The sequence below is a fragment of the Suncus etruscus genome, chromosome 14, assembly GCF_024139225.1.
Source record: "Suncus etruscus isolate mSunEtr1 chromosome 14, mSunEtr1.pri.cur, whole genome shotgun sequence".
NCBI classification, from domain to species: domain Eukaryota; kingdom Metazoa; phylum Chordata; class Mammalia; order Eulipotyphla; family Soricidae; genus Suncus; species Suncus etruscus.
The window spans coordinates 85,839,742-85,863,086 of NC_064861.1; the positions used below are offsets into that span (position 1 = coordinate 85,839,742).

The following is a 23,345-nucleotide window of genomic DNA, read 5'->3' on the forward strand; positions in this document are numbered from 1 at the left end:
CTGGCTACAGAGGTTGGCTAAGGGGATGGAGATTGATCTGGGGGGTGGCAGATAGCTGCTCAGCTATACTTAGGCTCTCACTGGCAATTTCATACCAGTCTACATTTTGCAAACCACGCGGGGGCTAGCGCCCCCGCGTGAACATATGCTCCTCCCAACCATTAGTACCCCAGATTTACTCTTCTTAAGTTCAGTAACACACAGTTCTATTCTCTGACCAAAGACATACAGTAGATCTAACAAATCCCAGAACTACTTAGAAGGACAGAAATTGAACACATATTGAATACATATATCTTTTTTTTTTTTTTTTTTGGTTTTTGGGCCACACCCGGTGACGCTCAGGGGTTACTCCTGGCTATATGCGCTCAGAAGTCGCTCCTGGCTTGGGGGACCATATGGGACGCCGGGGGATCGAACCGCGGTCCGTCTCCTAGGCTAGCGCAGGTAAGGCAGGCACCTTACCTCCAGCGCCACCGCCCGGCCCCCGAACACATATATCTTTTGAATATTTTATGGGTATTTTCTTTAACTGATGTAACTCTCTATATATTCTTCTACTATGATGTTTCTATCCACTTTTCATTCTTGTCTTTTCTTTGTAAGCTGTTCAGTAAGGATTGTTGGTGGAACTGTCCCTCAGTTTGATTCCTATGATTGAACTATGTCATGGAAACTGCTGGTCTTGTTCCCATTGCCTCCAGATGCACCAATAACGCTTCATGGCATTGATCCTTGTTTGCATAGACACATTAAAATGGGAAAACACCATACATACAGATAAGTTCTTATCTAATAAATCTCAGTACAATGAACCTTACACCCTGAACATTGATATAATGACCTGGCACAGGCCTCAGAAGAATGGGCATCCTCCATTCACGCCGGAACCAGGCAAGCTATCTACGAAACATCCAAGGTCTTTTATAGCAACAGCTGGAAGCAGTCCTCTACCAGGAAAGACTCTACCAAGGGTCTGACATCGACCTCCTAAAAAGAGACTTCTGTTTACACTGAGAAGACTTGAAAACAACAATGACCTGCTCTACAGGACATGGTTCTCTCTATTGCCCCATAAGTGTGAGGTGAAATGAGAGGATGCTCCGCACCATCCTGACTACAATATGGGATATGCAGACTCCAGGATCTTTAATACAGAAGCATGATACCAACAACAACAGAGACTAAGTGAGGAATGGAGGTGTATTGTCACTACAGAGGATGACTTGAATTGGACAAACTAGTGTGCCTGGAGCCTAGAGTCAGTCCTGTGCCAGGAAACTTCAGGGGTAGGGTCTCCTTGTATTTAGACCATAATTTGCCTTTCCAGATCCCTTATGTTTTGGTGGGCCTATGCAAACAAATGCCACTTTAATACAGTTTTTTACTATGTTCCCTTGACTCCAATCCTTAAGAAGAACAACCCACTAAAACTTTTGAGGCTAACTTAAACTAGTAAGCATGTGCATGGAACTAGAGAAATGTACTTTGCCTTCAATGTTTAAGGAGTTACATAAGTCTAATGTCTTTAGATTATATTGTGTGCTGCTAAGAAATAGTATGTACTACAACTGGGGATTTGAGGGACAAAGTAATTGTATTGTACATGAGTTCAGTTTTGTTTTTCTTAATGTTCTTTGACTGAAAGTTCAAGGCTGAGATATCATCGATGGGACTACCGAGAATTCTGTTTATGGGTGATTGGGCTTCCACTGTAACTTTACCCTGCCCTCTTTCTTTGCATCTTTGTTTTCATAATTAAAATAATAATAAAAAAATTAAAAAAAAATAAAATAAAATAAAATACATATACCAATAGGCAAGCATACACACACGTGCACACATACACACCAATGGGTGACTTTCACTCAAATTGATGTCAATTTGATGCAAAAGTCCATTAATCAACATGGTAATTTTAAGAAGCAATCTTTCTGGCCAAAAGATACTACAGGGATTAAGGTGCTTGCTTTGTAGGTGACCATCTATGTTTCAATCCCTGCCATCCTATATATTCATGGTTGTGCCCTGCAACAACAACAAAATGGAGGCAGCATAGACAGCAGATAAAGATCAGGAGAACTGTTTGTCAGTAGGAAGCTTGCCATTGGGAGATGTGGAATAAGTCAGAGATGGGAGCACTACAACAGTAATAGATGAAAGTGGCCACTCTAGACGAGGATTAGATGTTGAAAGAAGGTAAAGTGTCATACATAATGCCACATTAATTTTTTAAACCACAATGACTGTGGTAGGGTGGAAAGGAAATACAAGAGGGAAACAGGAAATTGGTGGAGGAAGTGGACAGTGATGAAGGGATTGGTATTAGAATATTTTATGCCTAAATTTTAATCATGAATAATTGGATCTCCGTAATTTACAGTGATTCAATATAAAAAATATTTTTAATGTGCACTAGAGAGATAGTAGTGTGGGTAAGGCACATGCTTTGCATGTGGTGATTCAGATTTGACCTCCAAATGCTACCAAAAGTGACCCAGAGCACAAAGTCAAAAGTAACCACACAATAAAGCACTCATTCTTATCAACTCCATCCCACTTTGCAGCAAAGGTACGTTTGGATCCAAATATAGTTGAGCAATAGTTGAGCTCAAATAGTTGAGCAACAGTTTAATCCAGAACATGGACTCCATGAGATTTCAAAATTATATAATCTCTCCATGCCTCTCCTTTTGTTCTCACTCTCTTCATCTCTCTGTTTTCTCTTTCCTTCCACAAAGAAGCCATGACAGTGGAAGGTCATGAACATCTAAAGGGTCCTTATAGGGGCCATTGAAGTACTATAAGAGGTTAAGAACTCTCAGAGTTCTATGCAAATGGATGGATGTGGATGTTGGAAGAAGACGCACTCAATTTTTTACCAAACTCTCAAAGGACACAGGGAACCCAGTGATTCCCCCAGCTCTAGTGTGGAATGAACTGCTAAAGAAGCCTCTCCTGAAGGTTTCTGTCTTCTTTTCCCTGTAAAAATCCCTGCTATGGGGTGAGGATAAGTCATTCTTCTCCATACTGAGCTTCAATTCCTCCCCAGACCACCAGTTTGCAGAAAGAAACATGAGGGTTTCTCAACACAGTGCTGCTGAATTCTAGCTTCTCAGTGCTGAAAAGGAAAACCAAGTCTCAGAATTTACAAGGTAAGCACAAACACTGATTGATATACTAAGGACACACAAACACCATCTGAGTTACTATATCCCAGGCCTCCACATATGGATCAAAACTCTCTCTGTTAAAAAACAAAAGGAGGGACTAGAGAAATAGTAGAGAGGGTAAAGCACTTGCCTTGCTTAAGGCCAGCCCAGGCTGGATCCCTGGTGCCAATATAGTCTCCTGAACCCTACCAAGAGGAATCCCTAAACACAGAGCCAGGAGTAAATCATGAGCATTGCCATATATGACCCAAACAAATAAAAGCAAAGGGGTAACAATAGCTGAGATTCAGAATAGGCTCATCCCCACTTGGGAGAAGATACAGAGAAGCTTCAGCAGCTAGAAGTTATTATTGGTGTCCTGGCCCTCCAATTATTTGTGCATTGATGGGTATAGATTGCATTATTAATGAAGGAGTAGATAATTAAGCATGAAACGATACCAGAAAATTTGTGCTACCAAGCCCAGCCCTACCAAATGCTCTGAACTCTCAGCTACCTTATTCTCATATTAATATTCATTATAGGACTACGCCAGGACATCCCTATCTTATGCCTATCATCCTGGTCTACTCAATGAACAAACATTGACTGACATCTTTTGTGACTAAGGAAGCACCTATTTCATTGGTGTCATTGTGCTCTTTTGCCTCTCTCTTCCAATAGCAGACAGGTGCCCAGAATGAAAGTGAGTTCCCACACCCATGGCTCACTCCCAAATATCTCTTCCCACCCTCCAGCTCCAAAGACAATGCCCATATACTTGCAAGAGAGCAGTGATGCCTCTAAGCACCCTCCACCAGCTTCATCTCCATGTCTCTTAAGCACCAACCATTGCACTCCCATGCCCAAGCCTGGAAGGAAGTTACAGTCCCTGCCATGAATGATCCCCAAGAACTGAAAGTGGGTAGATGCCCCAAATCCCTGTCTTTCTGTATCTCATCTTTAAGAATAACCTGAGCAGGCCATTTCTATTCATCTGCAGAAGGTGACCCAAGAAAGGAAAGGATGAGGGCTCAGAAGAAAGTGTCCATGAGCCTTAGTCATAAGCAGCAAGAGTACCTTGAGGAGGATGGCACTGAGCTCCATGATCCTTGTTGGTCTCGTCCACAATACTGATCCCAGGAGAAGGGCCTTTTATTCTGAACTTACCACTATGCCCAGTTAGGTAACCATCCAATCCCTGCCTCCCTCTCACTGTAGTAGAGAACGTGAACTTAGACAAATAATCACTAAGGGAGGGTGGTGGGAAGGAAGAAAGCATCAGGAAAGGTAAGAGGGAAACTGGGACATTAGTGGCAGGAAATGCGTACTGGTGAAAGTTATTGTACATGTGTGACTGTAACTCAATCATGAACAACTTTATCTGTGAAAAAAAATTATATTATGAACAACCTTGTAACCATGGTGTTTAAATTTAACAAATAATTTTTAGGGCTGGAAAGATAGCGCAGTTGTAGGGCGTTTGCCTTACATGCAGCGGACCCAGGAGGGACCCGTTTCAATTTCCGGCATCCCATATAATCCCCCAGCCTGCCAGGGATGATTTCTGAGTGCAAACCATGTGTAACCCCTTAGTGCCACTGGATGTGGCCCAAAAACCAATCAATTAATCAATAAATAAATAAAGTTTAAAAAATAATAATTTTTAAATCATGAAGGTTGATCATTTTCAACTACAATTGTCATAATAGTTCATTCTCTGTCCTAACTACACTCCCCTCCCCCCTTAGTAGCAAGCTTCCCACCTTGTACCAGTATACCATCTTAGTAACATTGCAAGCCACCGTGCCTACAAGGAACTAGGAGAAGAAAGAGAGATAATGGGGCTGGAGACGTGGTGCAAGCCGTAAGGCATCTGCCTTGCTCACGATAGCCTAGGATGGACTGCAGTTCAATCTCCTGGCATCCCATATGGTCCCCCAAGCCAGGAGCGATTTTTGAATGCATATCCAGGAGTAACCCCTGAGCGTCAGAGAGAGAGAGAGAGAGAGAGAGAGAGAGAGAGAGAGAGAGAGAGAGAGAGAGATGAAGAAAAGGACTGAGGCCAGAGAGATAGAGATAGCATGCATAGAGTGGAGGTTGGGTGTTTGCCTTGCATGCAGAAGGACAGTGGTTCAAATCCCGGCATCCCATATGGTCCCCCCAAGCCTGCCAAGAGCAATTTCTGAGTGTAGAGCCAGGAATAACCCCTGAGAGCTGTTGGATTGATCCAAAAAAAACAAAGCAAAAAAAAAAAAAAAGTAGAAAAGTAGGACTGGAGCACAGCGGGTAGGGATTTGCCTTGCACAGGGTTGACCTGGGTTCAATACCCAGCACCCCATATGCTTCCTCAAGCCAAGAGTTATTCCTGAGCACAAAACCAGGAGCCCCTGAGCACCACTGGGTGTGGCCCCAATACAAGAGAGATATATAGATCATATCTCAAAAACACATCTTACTCTCAGATTGGAACTAGATTTTCTTTTATTTAAACACCATCTTTACAAGTTGTTGGTAATACAGTTGGGTTTTTTCCCCACAGATGAAGTTGTTCGTATTGAGTTACGGTCATACAATGTACAATAACCTTCACCAGTGCACATTTCCTGCCAACAGTGTCCCCAGTGGAACTAGAAGGTTTTCTGTAGAGCTGGTTGGGAAAGTAAGTTAGATGTTTTAAGTAACAGGGAGTTCTGTCATCAGGTTAGAATCAGTGACCATGGGTCCATGGAGAATAGATTTGTTCCTTGTGATATAGCCGGGCTTCATCTTCTTTCTCCAAGGTCTGCATGATAACATAGAAGAGCCCTTCCAGAAGGGCTGCTGTTGACAATTATCCAAGGCATCCCATATGGTACCCCAAGCCTGCCAGAAGTAGTTTCTGAGTTCAGATTCAGGAGTATACCTGAGCACCACTGGGTGTGGCCCAAAAAACAAACAAAAAAAAGACAAACAAGCAAAAAAAGTTTTTACCCAGAACTCCTAGAAGGATCATAGTCCAATTGACTCTGGTTTTATTTATCAGGCTTGTATTATGTTTTGTTTTTATTTTCTGATTGTTTTCCTTTTTCAACTTATTTAGGCACCATGGTTTCCAAAACTATGAATAATAAAAATTCAGGCATACAATATTCTAACATCACACCCACCACCATTGTGTAAGCATCCCTTTTCAAAGGCTCAACCTTTCTATATACCATTGGCAGACTCAGTTCTGCCAACTCTTGGGGCCTGTTAATATTAATCCATTGTTATTCCTTTGTTGTTTCTTTCTGTTCTCACATGAGAAAGAACATACTTTATTTATTCTGTCCTCTGATTGACTTCATTCAGCATTATTCCCTCTAGTTTCCTTCAAGTCACAGCAAATTGCATGACTTCATCTTTGCCAATAGCTGAGTTGAATTCTATTGGATGTTATTACTACAGTTTCTCCATTCAACTATTCTTGGCTCTTGAATTACTTTCAAAGCTTGGCTATTGTGAATACTATGGAAATGAGCATAGAAGAATGTTCAGAAAAATTATTTTCAAAACAGTGCAGTGCTTTTGGGTCCTAAGAGTTGCCACTAAGTGGGACTGCTGGCTCATATGGGAAGCTTAATTATTAATTGATGGATAATACTTTATACTTCCTTCCATAAAGGTTACAGGTAGCCAATAGTATATAAAAATTGCTCTTCATTGCTTATGATCAGATAAATGGAAATGAGATGACAAGAGTCACCCACCAAAAAAAGTAGTAGAAACAAATGTTGGAAGAAATATGGTCAAGTGGAACATCATTCATTATCAGGACTAGCCTCTGATTCAGAGTCCTTGATTTTATTCCAAAGAGGCCCAGATTGACCTTCTGACTTGAATAAGAAAACAATAGAGTAAATAGGGCACAGGAATGGACTCACGATTTAGTGCCACAAGTTCAATCCCTGGCATGTCACCAATGGTGAACCAGGCCATTGATACTGGATCTCTGCAACTAAATGCTAACTCCTGATGAGCACCAGAAGGACTGCATTGTGATTAAAGATGAGTCTTCAGGAAGGACTTCCTGGTAGAAGTGGCTACCAAGGGTGGAGAGAGATATTGGCTTGCAGCAAGTTCATTAAGGAAGGAAGATATGGAGAAAGGGGGTATGTCCTAGAAAGACAAGGACACTTAACAATCCTTTGAGCCCCTTCCCTCAGTCATTCCTTCGGGGCAGAAAGCTGATCTTGTATGGAAGGGGCAGTTTGCCTACACCATACACCTTGGGGGTGATGTCGATGTCTTCGGGTGCCTTGTTGGTGGCCAAGGTGAAGTTCTGAAGGATGGTGGTGAAGAAGAGGAATAATTCTGCCCGGGCAATGCCTTCTCCAAGACAAATGCGCTTCCCTAGGGGCACAGAGGTTACTGGAGTGAGCAGCAGGTCACACACATACTTTGTCCTGTCTCATATAAAAACCCAACACATGTGCCCATTGCACATAATTTACCTAGGTTTAACCTCTAATTTGCAGGTGCAATTTCTGGGTAGCTTTTCCATGCAAGATTTTCCAGAAGAGCATGAGTGGCTTTCTTTACAATTCTCAATAACCCCACCAAGTACATGGACCCCACTTCTCCTAGACATCTGTGCATGTCATGTGTATGTCTCTTAACATGTGTGTGTGGATTTCTGACCAAACACTTTAATGTCCTTCCTTTCTAATATGAAAGTGGACCTACCTCATAGAAGCATTGAGAAGTCAAGGAGTTATTATTGGTAACAATTCTTATAATAATGCTGCCTTAAATGCCTTAAATAAACTACCTGAAAGTGTAGTTGTTGTATGTTTTTCTCTGTATGGGGAAAGGGTGTGTCTCTGACACTGCATTTGTTTGTATCTCTGGCTCCTGATCTCAGCCTGACAGCATCAAAGTTCTAAAAACATCCTTAATGTGACAGAATATTGTAATGAGGAGCCAAAGAGATATTATACGGGTTAAGTCACTTGCCTTGCTCATGGCCAACCTAACTCAATCCCGGAACTGAATATGGCCTCCCACATATTGCTAAGAGTGATACCTAATGACAGTCAGTATTAAGCCCCTGAAACTGCCTGTTTTAGGACAAAAATTAAAATGTGTGGCATCAGCTGCTCATACATATAGAGTTAGGAAACATGAGCTTAAGAAAGCTCAGGCAGATCTCCAGATTCATTGTTCTACAATTTTGCTGTGGCCCAGTGCTTTCCCATTTCTTCCAACACAATAATGGTATTTCTCTTTTCTAACAATTTTTCTTGATTTGTCTTTCTGCCAATATTGGCCATATGCACCCCTTATGCCTCAGATTGCTGATGTTACTGTATAGGAAACAAGAACTTCTTCAGGGTCTTCTTTTCTCCCAAAGTATAAAAGGCCTGAACACTAAGGTTTTATCTAGGTGGGGATAGAGACAAGTGGCAATATATTAAGATCTTACAAAAACTCCAACATCCTGACTTGTTTTTCTGAGGCACCAGTCTACCCCCACTTTCAGGCTTTGCTCTCTTTGTTCCTCTTTCCTGTGACTGAAAAGACCCATTCATGAGACCTTTAGTGTAAAAGTCTATGCTTCCTGGAATCATTACCACCCTAATCCCACAAATGTTACCCAAAGTACCTATAGATCATTCACCACAGTTATGATTTATATAGTAAAAATTATTTGAGAGCTGATTTGTGCTGATTGGATCTATGCACAGTAAGCATTCAATCCTTGATGAGATCATTACTTGATCCCAACTCTCCACACATGTACATGCTCCTGACCTATAATTTTCTGTAAAAGGATCTATAATTCCATGGGATCCAGCTGGCAAAGTATCTGACACAATCCCCATAAAGAACTGGACTCAAGGTAGTATTCAAGAAGCAATTTAGACTGAAGTGTGCAAGTTAAAATATATACTCGGGGGGCCGGGAAGGTGGCGCTAGAGGTAAGGTATCTGCCTTGCAAGCGCTAGCATAGGAAGGACAGCGGTTAGATCCCCCGGCGTCCCATGTGGTCCCCCCAAGCCAAGGGCGATTTCTGAGCTCATAGCCAGGAGTAACCCCTGAGCGTCAAACGGGTGTGTCCCAAAAACATATATATATATACATATACATACATACATACATACATACATACATACATACATACATACACACTCGGGGCTGGAGTCTAGTATACCAGGTAAGGAGAAAGGTATTTGCCTTGCATGCATTTAAACCCAGGTTCAATCTCCTGCACTGTATATGGTCCCCCAAGCCTCCCTGAGTGGGTATATGCTCTGGGTACTGATGAGTGTGGCCAAAAAAATTATGTATAGGGACCGGAGAGATAGTGTGGAGGTAAAGCGTTTGCCTTGCATGCAGAAGGTCAGTGGTTCGAATCCCGGTATCCCATATGGTTCCCCGAGCCTGCCAGGAACGATTTCTGAGCATAGAGCCAGAAGCAACACCTGAGAGCTGCTGAGTGTGACCCAAAAACCAAAAAAAAAAAAAAATAATTATATATAGATACATACACACACACACACACACACACACAAACACACACACACACACACACATGTCTTAACATTCCTGTGATCTTAACGATTGAGTTCCATCTAGCATGATAGTAAAGATGGGATGGGTCTGGTCTGCTAATAGAACTGGAAGATGCTAACTACTCAATTGTTATGTATGAAAGCATTTCCATAAGATTATTATCTCTGCCTGTTGTCCCACCTTTACTTTCCAGGTGGGGGCACTGTTGAGAGCCTAATAAATAGTTTGGGAGCGAGGTGCTGGAATCTTTTGGTAGAGTTTACTAGCTGGCTCCAGGTGTATTTTGGAGCTGCTGGTAGGCTGACAAAGGACTCTGCTTCCGATCTTCTTACCCCTTTATCCTCCTGTCTGTTTGGATTATTTACTGCAGATAAATATTACCAAGATCTCCCTCCATAAGGAGTAGGGGAATGGGAATCAATTTCTCATTCTGGGAGCTTTTTGTGAATCCATCGATAACCAATCAAGGTGTAAATGGGACCCAATACTCAATAATCAAAGACATATAACAATCAAAGGCACCCTAGTCTCTGGGACCAGAGCATGTTTCATCTTACCTATAGAAAAAGGCATGAAAGCATCACACTTCTTAAATGCCCCACTGGCATCAAGAAAATGGTCAGGATTGAAGATTTCTGGTTTCTCAAAGTAATGTGGATCATTGAGAGCAGAGCTCAGGATGGGATATACTTCGGTGCCCTTAAGGAAGGTCAAAAGATCAGAAGGCAAGCTAGTATAGTTGGTACAGTGCATGCCTTGCAAGAGGCTGACCCAGGTTCAATCCCCAGCAACATATGGTTCCTTGAGCCCTGCCAACAGTTACCCCTGATTGAATGCTTAGAGTAAGCCTTGAGCATCTCTGGATGTGACCCCAAATCAAACAGATAATGATAATGCATTCCAATAGCCCCATTCCCCTCAGATGGGTCTATGGGGCAAGAGCCCCTTACTAATAAAAGCCACAGAGATTACAAGGGAAAACTATGAGAATCCAGATTGCCCACATAGGATACATTCAGGACTCCTGTTGGCCTCACCTTTGGGAGGATGTAGCCTCGGAAGTGTGTGTCCTTGGTGACAGTATGAGGCAAGCTAACAGGGAGCAGGTCCACAAATCTTTGAATCTCATGAATGACTGCATCAGTGTATGGCATGTTGACTCGGTCACTGAGGGCAGGAGCACGGTGTGAGCCAATCACCTGGTCAATCTCTTTATGAACTCTCTCTGCAGGTAAGAGTAGGAACTGTAAGTGGCCTTCAAAGAAGCATATAGCAAGAAGATGATTCTCGGCCTATGTGTTTCTAGTCATGGGCAATTGAGCCAGGAAAGACCCTATATGTAAGATTACATCCCAACATTGCTATCCCTGAAAACCAACATAACAGAGAAGCCACATAACAGACAAAGAAGAAGCAACAAAGAATTCTCACCTTTTGAATTCTCATTCACCTAGTGAATGGTCTGTATTCTATAGATATAAGTATCAATACTAAAGATACAATACAAGATACAGATACAAGATCTTACAAATACAATGCAAGATACAAATATAGATACAAGTATTCTTATATGCAAGGAATCTTATATTATTATATTATTTTTATATTATTGAATGCACAAAATATATACTCCCCGATTGCATAGAATTTCAGATATGACGACTATGACTCTAATGATGAATGTGGAGAGAAAGCTGTATTTTTATTTCAGAAACAGGCCTTTGTGGAACTCATCTTCTAGTTCAATGGAAGAGAAATAAAAGTTCTAGATAAGTTCCGAAATAAATTCAGCTATTCTCATGTAAAGTCTGTGGTGGGTTGGGTTCCAGATACTCAAGTCTTTAAACTGTGATCCTGCTGATCTATTTTTGCCTCTCTAATAACCCCTCTTCTGAGTGGCAATGATCATTTCCAACCTGTCTCTTCTTTGACTCTCTTACTCTTCAATCTCCTCTGAAGATATATCAGTCTCCCTAGTCCTCCGCTCCCAAAGGTATCAAAATAAACAACAGCTATACCTCATTGAATTTTACTGTTCCATGGCTCCCTCTTTCATGCTATAAGAGCTCTTGCTTGCTTTTCTTTTACTTTTTTCTCTTCTTTCTTTCTCTTATACTTCCTTCTAATAAAATATGCTTGGGCTTTCAAAAAAAAAAAAGAACAGATTAAGAACTTGAGATAATTAACTTGCTAAAATTCCTCTCTAAAGAGAGAGAGATAGAGAGAAGAAAAGTGTATGACCCAGAGACAGGAAGAGGAAAGGGCATCAGGGAGATCAGGGAGGGTGAGAGAAACTGGGGACATTAATGGCTGAAAATGTGCTCTGGTGAAGTTGTTATTCATTGTCTGACTGTAACTCAATCGTGAACAACTTTAACTGTGGGAGACAAAAGCAACTGTATTATGAACAACCTTGTAACCATGCTGTTTCAATAAAAATTAAAAAACAAAAATAATAATAAAATTCCTCTCTAAAATGATCAGAAAACGAACTGTTGCTTGTATATTATAGATAAAGCACTGAATTAAATCCTTGTGAATTTAGGAGTTAAAAACATCAATAAATTAGCCCATCAGCAGTTGAATAAATAAATAAATTTACCACACTCATGAATGGAAAGAATAATGAAGGACAAAATAATTAGTAATTTGTCTACTTATCAATCAATGGATTAACTAATGAATTAGTAATTAATCATCAATAGACAAAATCATAAACTCAGTCAAATCACAGAAATGAGTGGATGACTAGATAAACTGATGAAGGAAACAGTGAGTAAATTAAATAATAACGAAAATATGGATTGAATGATCAACTAATACTTCAAGGATAATGAGTGGATGCGTGTTAAATAGAGAAATGAAGAGAACAGATGAATGAAGGAAGAAGTGAATGGCAGATGTAAAGGCTAAAGAATGAAAGCTAGATCACCAGACAAGTAGGCACTGAATGAGCCAATCAATGATTCACTGGCATCACTCACTCAATAAAACACTAATGAAAAAATCATGTAATCTATATAAACAAAATGATGCATGTGTCTTCGGGTAAGTCATAAATGATTTATCCGAATCAGAGAATATAGAGGAGAACTGGTGAATAAAAGAAAAGATAAATAAGTGGATATGTAAAGAGAGGGAGGGATAAACAAAGAAAGAGTGAGTTGATTGTTAAGAGAAAAAGCAGCAGTGGGAGAACATACCAACAGTTTTCATTCATCCATCTAGAAGGATCCTTCACTTGATATGGGGCATATTCAAAACCTGCAGAACTTCCAGTCTGAGAAGTACATGCTGCCTCTCATTGAGCCAGGAATCCTAGTCTTACTTATACAGCTCAAAACGGATCAGGTCCGGAGAGATAGCGCAGCGGCGTTTGCCTTGCAAGCAACAGATCCAGGACCAATGGTGGTTGGTTCGAATCCCGGTGTCCCATATGGTCCCCCGTGCCTGCCAGGAGCTATTTCTGAGCAGACAGCCAGGAGTAACCCCTGAGCACCGCCGGGTGTGGCCCAAAAACCAAAAAAAAAAAAAAAAAAAAGGGATCAGGTGACCCACCTACATAAATAAAAGTGCATTCTACCCACCTGTGATATGGGGGTACTTGAGCAGGATCAGGAATCCATAGCGAAGGGTGGTGCTGGAGGTCTCAGTGCCAGCGAAGAAGAGCGAGAGCACACTGATGAGGAGGTTCTGCTGGTGGAACTCAGTGTTGGGGTCGGATTTCTCCTACATACGGAAGGAGGATTGAACTCATGGGAGCCTAGACTTGCACTGCTTATGGGAACCTCTCTGGGGACCCCCATCTGTTTCTGGTTGTCTAACATTTCACCCATTCTCCCCATTCTCTGTATGTCTAGTTGTCTCTCGGGCTTTATTTTAACATCTCTTTGGTGCTTGTTTTCTCCTCCCAGCACCTCTTTTTGCTTCTGGGTCTCACCTAGGCATCAATTTTGTCCTTTGTTCTGTGATCTATTTATTGGTCTGTCTCTATAGGTCTGTCTATTTATCTATGGAGAAAAATAAGTATCTTTTTTATTCTTCCTGGAGTAGAAGACCTCTCTCTGCTGCCACCACCCTCTCCCCTCATCCAGCTCTTCAAGTTTTTTCTTTTATATGCTGTATGACAGTAGACATATCCAAAGGGCATGCCAGGTACTGTGTCTCAGTTCAGCTGTCATTACAGTGGGGGTATCCAAGGGGCATGTCCAAATCCAACTGCCATATATCAACATAATCTCTGTGTGTGTCTCTCTCTCCTTTCCTTCTTCTACTCTTTGTCTCCCTATTAAATCTCCCATGCCCCTACTTTTCCATCACCCTTGTACTCCTTTTTTCTTGACTCTACATCATTTCCTCCCTCTCCTTTCTTCCCTTCTCCCAGGCCCCACTTTGTCCATGCGAATCAGGTAGGCATCAATGAAGTCCCTGGGAGCAGTGCAGTCCAAAGTCTCGCGATGCTTCTCCACATGGCGACGGATGAAGTCGATAATAACTTGTGAATTTTCATAGATCTGCCTGTGTGTGCCAGGGAAGTACTTCAAGATGTGAGAAAAGAGCTCAAACACCTGTGGGTAAAGAGATTCCTTTAGACAATCTTGGGGCTGAGTTAGCAAGACACAGCTTCTGGACTCTAAACCTCCCTGAGAAATCCTCTGTCTCTGTCTCTCCACCTCTAATTCTCTGTCTCTTGAACCAATCCACTCTTTCCTGCATTTTACCCTTTCTGCATCTTCCATTCTCATCCTCTACTTCTTAGGTTGGTCTCTCCCCCACCCCCACCTCTCCATTTCTCTCCTTTACACCTCTCTTAATCTCAATTTACTCTCTGTGTAAGTGGCTACCTCCCTCAGCCACTTGGTCTGCTTTGTTCAAACCTTTCCAGACCCTTCCCACCTCTCCACAATTCCTACCATTCCTGTCAGGAATGATAACACAAAGCTCATTCAAAATGAGGCAGTAGACACAGCACAATTTACTTATTTGAGCTCACATTTCTATTGTTTCATCCAATGAGAATTTGCTGGAATTAGTCTTGAAAATGTAGATGTGGATTAAAAGTCCTAGTACAGTGGTTAGGGTGTGTGCCTTACTTATGTCTGTACCTTGAATACTGGCAACCTATATAACACTTCACATACCACCAGGAGTGATTCCCGAGTGTGGAGCTAGGAGTAACCCCAGAGCATTTCTGGGTATGGTCCCAAGAAAACAAACAAAAATCTGATATTTTTCAAGATATAAAATTCCATCATACTCCCTTCTAGAGATGATCATGACTGATGGCTGGTTGTCCTGGCTGACTTGTGTCTCTCTTTATATATAGTTTCCTGTGGAAGAACACTGAAGCCCACTTTGGTCACTCACTCACTCTCTCTCTCTCTCTCTCACACACACACACACACACACACACACACACACACACACTCCAAGACCCAGTGGGAGGTCATGGGAGCTCTAGGGACAGTCTCATGACAATCTGACTTAAATTCCTTCTGAGATATATCGGTAGCCTGCTGCTCTTTACTTTTATATTTGTTTTATTTTAAAATACAAGATAAAATTGGTCCTTAACAACAAGGTCTTGAACTGCGAAGACTCATTTATATTTGAATTTTCTCTTTGAATCTCATTTCACTACCATCTCCACCTTGAATGTTGGCTGGTTGATTCCCGAGGTGGAAAATGGGCATAAGCAAAAGGTCATTATAAATTACACTAAGATAGAATTAAGAGAGGGGCCAGGGCACTGCTAACCTCTGTGTGACTCCAGGGGCCAATATAAGTTAGAGTCATTTCAAGATTAGTTACCAAAGGGAACTTTATGGCCTTATTTTAAAAGAAGGGGTATATTTCTGTATAACTGAGTGGTTGTTTAATAAGGGGAGAAGGAGACAAGGCTATGAATCTCTCAACAGCAAAAGCACCTGTCTTCCAGAGCACCCACAGAGGCTAAGAGTGATCATTGGGCTCTTCTGTTAGGGATCTCAGCCAGCACTACTTGTATGTGATGTCTCGAACACAGCCATGTGTATATTAGCACCACAACCATGGCCAGAAGGACAAGGTCTGTGTAAAAGCTCTGCATCAATATGTGAGCCCCCACTGAGCACCACAACCAAGTGGAAATGCAAACTGTGTGGCACCCTTAATGCTCAGGATAACAATAAAGGTAGGGAAGGGGGGAACTCCAGGGCTACCCCTGGTCCACATGCACAGGGAGTCAGTGAGGTGGGTCCCGATGAGCTTAAAGGAGGAGCTTAAAGAGTAACCGAGGTGGGGCCGGGTAGGTGGCGCTGGAGGTAAGGTGTCTGCCTTGCAAGCGCTAGCCAAGGAAAGACCGAGGTTCGATCCCCGGGCGTCCCATATGGTCCCCCCAAGCCAGGGGCGATTTCTGAGCACATAGCCAGGAGTAACCCCTGAGCGTCAAATGGGTGTAGCCCAAAAACCAAAAAAAAAAAAAAAAAGAGTAACCCAGGTTTTCCTCATTTCCCACCCGGCTCCAGAGGGAGGGTTTCGGGGGGGGGGGTGAACTTGGGGCTTCCAGCTCTTGAAGGATCTCTTTTCTTCCTGGGAGCCAGGAGTCTTTGCCAGCCTGGGGTATATGGTAGGTCTCCGCCATACCAAAGACCTTCTTAACCAGGCCTAGGCGGGATGCGGGGATTGAGTCACCCCAGCACCCTTCCACCTCCTTCCTCCAGAACTCCAGGGATACCCCTGGGCCACATGCCCAGGGAGCCAGTGAGGTGGGTCCCAATGACCTTAAAGGAGGAGCTTAAAGGGTACCCCAGGTTTTCCCATTTCCCACCCAGCTCTGGAGGGCGGGTTTGAGTGAGGGCTGTGAACTTCCAGGCTTCCAGCTCTTAAAGGATCTCTTTCCTTCTTGGGAGCCGGGAGTTTTTGCCAGCATGGGGAATGGCAGCACAAGAGGTGCTGGCTTCAGAAAGTCACAGGCAACTTTCCTTACTACCCCTGTCTATTGTGAAACTGTGTGGGGGTACTAATCCCCACGTGTAATGTATAGACAATTATTTGGATATCATTGTGTTTAATCTGTTTGTCATATACAGAACGTCTATGTTGTATATTTTCCTTCCTGCCCTGGCTCTCAGCCCAGAAGCTCATTTTATTCCTTGACTCCCTCACTCCTACCGCCTATTACCCCACATTTAACCATTTTTTACCCTCAGTTCTTGGCTCCCCATGAAGCACATTATTATCTCCACCCAAGTTAGCTGCCAACCAGCTACCAAAGTGAGAAAATAAACTCTCAGGCTGAGAAGAAATTAGTACTTTGTTCCTACTTATTTACTCTCAGCAGCCTCCTGTCCTCCTCCTTCCTTCACTGTGTAACTGTGGTTGCTACCATAGTAGATTTCTGATTAGTTCCCAATCAAAGGTATTTCCCAATATGGAACTTCTAGAAGTCATTTTGCAGACTCTAGAAGGACAAATCACAAACCAAAGTGGTGTCCAGGATTCAGCACCCTCCCCCCGACTATTCTAATGACATAAAAGGGGCATGCATATTGCCTTTGAATATCCCAGATATATTCCCTTAACTGCTATAACTCTTATTGAATATCACCTTAAACAGTAACAAAGTACCCACTGTTTTATGTTTGTTTGTTTTTCTTTCTTTGTGATCTGTTCAACAAGTAATTATGGTAGAAGAGTCTTTTGCTTTAGAATTCATGTTAGAACCAAGTTAAGAGAATTATTGGACTTGTTCCCTCAGCTCCCCAGAGGCACCAATAATACATTATGGTATTGTTTCTCTTTTGCATAGGCACATTAAAATGGGAAAATACTACATATGCAAACAAGTTATTATCTAATAGAGATAGGAACACAAATTTTGTAATGCAGTTAGGCCTTATACCCCAAACACTGCCATTACAACTTGGCTCAGGCCTCCTAAGAATTGCCCATACACCCCTGAACCATTGACCATCTATGGAAATAACCACAATTGTCTACATCACTAGGAGACAAACCTCTACCAGGGGAGACCCTGATGCTACCCTGACATTGACTTTACTCCAAGGAGTAAAGTCACACCCAGATGACGCAGCGACAGCAGCAACTTGCTTGCAGGGCAGAATGCTCTGCATCTGATGGTGAGGTGAAACTGGAGGACTCTCCACATCCTGACTTCAATGAAACACAGAAACCACACAGAAACCAGAAGCCTTCTGGCAAAAAGTCAGAAGCTTCAATGACAGAAACCAGATAACAACAACAGCTAATATGTGAAGAAAACAAAAATTCGCTGTGATGGGGCCGGCAAGGTGGTGCTAGAGGTAAGGTGTCTGCCTTGCAAGTGCTAGCCAAGGAAGGACAGCGGTTTGATCCCCCAGCGTCCCATATGGTCCCCCCAAGCCAGGGGCAATTTCTGAGCGCTTAGCCAAGAGTAACCCCTGAGCATCAAACGGGTGTGGCCCAAAAAACAAACAAACAAAAAAATCACCGTGATAGTATGCCTAGAGCCCAGAGTTGGTCTTACACCAGAGTACTTTAGAGATAAGGTCTCTTTGTATTTAGGACAAGGCTTTTTTTCCAATTTTACCCGTATTTTGCTGGGCCTATGCAAACAACAACAATTGCCACTCTCACACCGCTATTGCTATATTTTTTAACTCTTATTCTTTACAAAAAAAAAAAGATGTGGAGGGGACAACATACACGAGTCATTCTCCAGGATAGACCACATGCTGGCACATAAAACATACCTCCATAAAATCAAGAAGATAGAAATTTTGCAGGCTACCTTTGCTGATCACAAGGCTCTGAAGTTAGATGTGAACTACAAAGGGACACAGAAGAAAAAATTTAACACCTGGAAATTAAACAGCCTACTAATGAACAACCAGTGGGTCCGAGATGAAATCAAAGAAGAAATTTCCTGGAAGCAAACAACAATGAAAACACAAACTATCAGAACCTATGGGATACAGCAAAAGCGGTACTGAGAGGAAAATTTATAGCTTTGCAAGCACACATCAGAAAGGAAGAAGGAGCATACATGAATAGCTTAATGATGCAGCTTATAGAATTAGAAAATGAGCTCTCTCCCTTCCTGGAGCAGGATTTTTAGCCGGCACAGGTGGGCAGCTGGCAGGCCTCCGCATGTGCCAGTGGCCTGTTGGCCGGGCCTAGGGTAGGGGGGCCCGGACCTGGGTCACCCGACCCCTCTTTCCCCCATTCCTCCGGATCTCCAGGTGGGTTCCTGGAAGGAGTTGACGGGGCACCCTGGGTTTTCCCCACTCCCAGGCTGGGTCTGTTTGGAGACTGGCCTAGGGTGGGGCTTAAATCCCTGTCCTTCAGGCTTGGGAGGGTCTCTCTCCCTTCCTGGAGCAGAATTTTTAGCCGGCACGGGTGGGCAGCTGGCAGACCTCCGCATGTGCCAGCGGCCTGTTGGCCCGGCCTAGGGTAGGGGGGCCTTGTTGGCTACTGTGACCTGACTCAGTGGTTACTTTTGCAAAACTCCCTGCCATTTTTTTCAGTGCTAAGTGCTGTCTGCTATAAAGCCCCTAAGCCAACAGGAAAAAGGCAACCATAAAAGTAATAAAATAACTTCTCAGCCCAGGGGAGGAAGACACAGCCTGATACCATGGAGCCAAATCCCCCATAGCTCACATTCCTGAGTTAATAGCTAGTCCCCATCGCCCTATGCAACAAACTTTGCCCCACCATAAAACCTGCTGAGAGTTCCAGGACGTGGTCTGCAGACCCTACCCAGGGTCATAGGGCAATTCCTTGAAAGCTGCTGATCTAGCAGGACTTGCAAGATTGTCTCACCCCCTGTCCCACTGCCCTCCTCCCTTATTTGGGAAATGATTTACTTTCTTTGTTCCTCCTAACCTATACTGGGCTTATACCTTATTTGGAATAATGAAGCAGTTTGTGCGCCAAACGAATGATTGACATTGCCTTTTGCCTACCCCCCTTTACCTTGTCTATATAAGAGGGTGCAGACTCATATTAAAATGCCTTTGAACAAAGTTTTTCTGTCTTGGGCCATTTTTTACTAACCTCTTAGATTTCTACAGGTGCGGTTTTGATCTGAGCTACGCAAAATAAAGGTGCGGCTGTCCGTGAGCCTCTCACCCACTCTCCGCTGGTTGGGCCCCCTCGGGGGGCTTGCAGGACACCCGCAGGGCCTGGACCTGGGTCACCCGACCCCCCTCTCCCCCATTTCTCCGGATCTCCAGGTGGGTTCCTGGAAGGAGTTGACGGGGCACCCTGGGTTTTCCCCACTCCCAGGCCTGTCTGTCCCAGGGTCTGTCCGGAGACTGGCCTAGGGTGGGGCTGAGGGATTGAAGTTTGATCTGGTGGGTGGCAGATAGCTGCTCAGCTATACTCAGGCTGTCACTGGCAATTTCATACCAGTCTACATTTTGCAAACCTATGCTCCTCCCAACCATCAGTACCCCAGATTTACCCTTCTTAACTTCAGTAACACACAGTTCTAATCTCTGACCTAAGACATACAGTAGATCTAACAAATCCTAGAACTATTTAGAAGGACACAAATTGAACACATATTGAACACATATATCTTTTGTATATTTATGGGTATTTTCTTTAACTGATATAACTCTCTATATATTCTTCTACCATGATGTTTCTATCCACTTTTCATCTTGTCTTTTCTTTGTAAGCTGTTCAGTAAGGATTGTTGTTGGAACTGTCCCTCAGTTTGATGCCTATGATTGAACTATGTCATGGAATTTGCTGGTCTTGTTCCTATTGCCTCCAGATGCACCAATAACGCTTCATGGCATTGATCCTTGTTTGCATAGACACATTAAAATGGGAAAACACCATACATACAGATAAGTTCTTATCTAATAAATCTCAGTACAATGTACCTTACACCCTGAACATTGATATAACGACCTGGCAGAGGCCTCAGAAGAATGGGCATCCTCCATTCATGCCAGAACCAGGCAAGCTATCTACGAAACATCCAAGGTCTTTTATAGCAACAGCTGGAAGCAGTCCTCTACCAGGAAAGACACTACCAAGGGTCTGACATCGACCTCCTAAAAAGAGACTTCCGTTTACACTGAGAAGACTTGACAACAACAATGACCTGCTCTATAGGACATGGTTCTCTTTATTGCCCCTTAAGTGTGAGGTGAAACGAGAGGATGCTCCGCACCATCCTGACTGCAATATGGGATATGCAGACTCCAGGATCTTTAATACAGAAGCATGATACCAACAACAGAGACTAAGTGAGGAATGGAGGTGTATTGCCACTACAGACGATGACTTGAATTGGACAAACTAGTTTGCCTGGAGCCTAGAGTCAGTCCTGTGCCAGGAAACTTCAGGGGTAGGGTCTCCTTGTATTTAGACCATAATTTGTCTTTCCATGTCCCTTATGTTTTGGTGGGCCTATGCAAACAAATGCCACTTTAATACCGTTTTTTACTATGTTCCCTTGACTCCAATCCTTAAGAAAAACAACCCACTAAAACTTTTGAGGTTAACTTAAACTAGTAAGCATGTGCATGGAACTAGAGAAATGTACTTTGCCCTCAATGTTTAAGGAGTTACATAAGTCTAATGTCTTTAGATTATATTGTGTGCTGCTAAGAAATAGTATGTACTACAACTGGGGATTTGAGGGACAAAGTAATTTTATTGTACATGGGTTCAGTTTTGTTTTTCTTAATGTTCTTTGGCTGAAAGTTCAAGGCTGGGATATCATCGATGGGACTACCGAGAATTCTGTTTATGGGTGATTGGGATTCCACTGTAACTTTACCCTGTCCTCTTTCTTTGCATCTTTGTTGTCATAATTAAAATTAAAAAAAAGAATTAGAAAATGATCAACAAAAGGAACCAAAAATAGGGAGACAAAGGAAATAACAAAGATGAGAGCAGAAATCAATGAAATGGAAACCCAAAAACAATCTGAAAGATCAACAAAAGCAGAAGTTGGTTCTTTAAAAAAATAAACAAGATTGATAGACCATTGACAAAACCCACAAAGAAAAAGAGAGAGAGAAACTTGATAATGCATATTAGAAATGAAAAGGGGGAGATTACTACAGATACTGCAGAGATTCAAAGGGTATTCAGAGAATACTTTGAGAAACTCTATGCCACTAAATATGAGAACCTGGACGAAATGGATAAATTTCTGAACTCATATAACCTTCCACGGTTGAATAAAGAAGATGTGGCATATCTAAACACCCCATCACTATTGAGGAAATTAAAACCATAATCAAAAATTTGCCCAAAAACAAGAGCTCGGGCCTTGATGGATTCACAAATAAATTCTTTCAAACCTTTCAAGAGGAACTACTACCAATCCTGGCCAAGGTCTTTTATGAAATTAATAAAACAGGAACACTTCCAAATAGCTTTTATGAAGCCAACATCACCAAAACCAAAACCAGATAGATATGCTGCCAAAAAAGAAAATTACAGACCAATATCTCTGATGAACACAGATGCAAAGATACTCAATAAAATCCTGGCCAACAGGATCCAAAGCTTCATCAAGAAGATCATTCACTATGATCAAGTAGATTTCATCTCAGGAATTCAAGGATGGTTTAACATCCGTACATCTATCAACATAATACACAACATCAACAACAAGAAAAATAAAAATCACATGGTCATATCAATAGACGCAGGAAAAGCATTTGATAAGGTTCAACACCCATTCTTGATGAAATCTCTCAGCAAGATAGGAATAAAAGGAACCTTTCTCAATATAGTTAAGGCCATCTACCACAATCCATTGGCAAATATTATCCTCAATGGAGAAAAACTAAAAGCCTTCCCTCTAAATTCTGGTACAAGACAAGGCTGTCCTGTCTCACCACTCCTATTCAACATAGTACTGGAAGTACTTGCTATAGCAATTAGGCAAGAAAAAGATATCAAGGGAATCCAGATAGGAAAGGAAGAAGTTAAGCTCTCACTGTCTGCAGATGACATGATACTCTACTTAGAAAACCCTAAAGACTCTACCAAAAAGCTTCTAGAAATAATAAGTTCATATAGCAAAGTGGCAGGCTACAAAATTAACACACAAAAATCAATGGCTTTTTTACACACCAATAATGATAGGGAAGAAATGGACATTAACAGAACAATCCCATTCACATTAGAGCCACACAAACTCAAATATCTTGGAGTCAACCTGACTAAAGATGTGAAGGATCTATACAAAGAAAACTATAAAACACTGCTCCAAGAAATAAGAGAGGACACGCGAAAATGGAAACACACACCCTGCTCATGGATTTGTAGGATCAACATCATTAAAATGGCAATACTTCCAAAAGTATTGTACAGATTTAACACAATTCCTCTGAAGATACCCATGACATTCTTCAAAGAAGTTGACCAAACACTTCTGAAATTCATTTGGAACAATAAACACCCTCAAATAGCTAAAGCGCTCCTTGGGAAAAGGAATATGGGAGGCATTACTTTCCCCAATTTTAAGCTGTATTACAAAGCAATAGTTATAAAAAAAAAACAGCATGGTATTGGAATAAAGACAGACCCTCAGATCAGTGGAAATGGCTTGAGTACTCAGAGAAGGTTCCTCAGACATATAACCACCTATTTTTTGATAAAGGAGCAAGAAATCCTAAATGGAGCAAGGAAAACCCATTC

At 42.2% G+C, this 23,345-nt stretch overlaps 1 protein-coding gene across 1 annotated transcript in view; it reads right to left on the minus strand.

Moving 5' to 3' along the window:
* LOC126028134 (cytochrome P450 2B11-like) overlaps window positions 1–23,345 on the minus strand; it is a 260,434-nt gene that overhangs the window by 221,472 nt on the left and 15,617 nt on the right. The window contains exons 5-7 of the mRNA XM_049787184.1: window positions 14,081–14,257; window positions 13,277–13,418; window positions 10,727–10,914 (exon numbers count right to left, since the gene is read on the minus strand). Of these exons, the coding sequence (XP_049643141.1) occupies window positions 10,727–10,914; window positions 13,277–13,418; window positions 14,081–14,257 (507 nt within the window). The remainder of the gene's footprint in view (window positions 1–10,726; window positions 10,915–13,276; window positions 13,419–14,080; window positions 14,258–23,345) is intronic.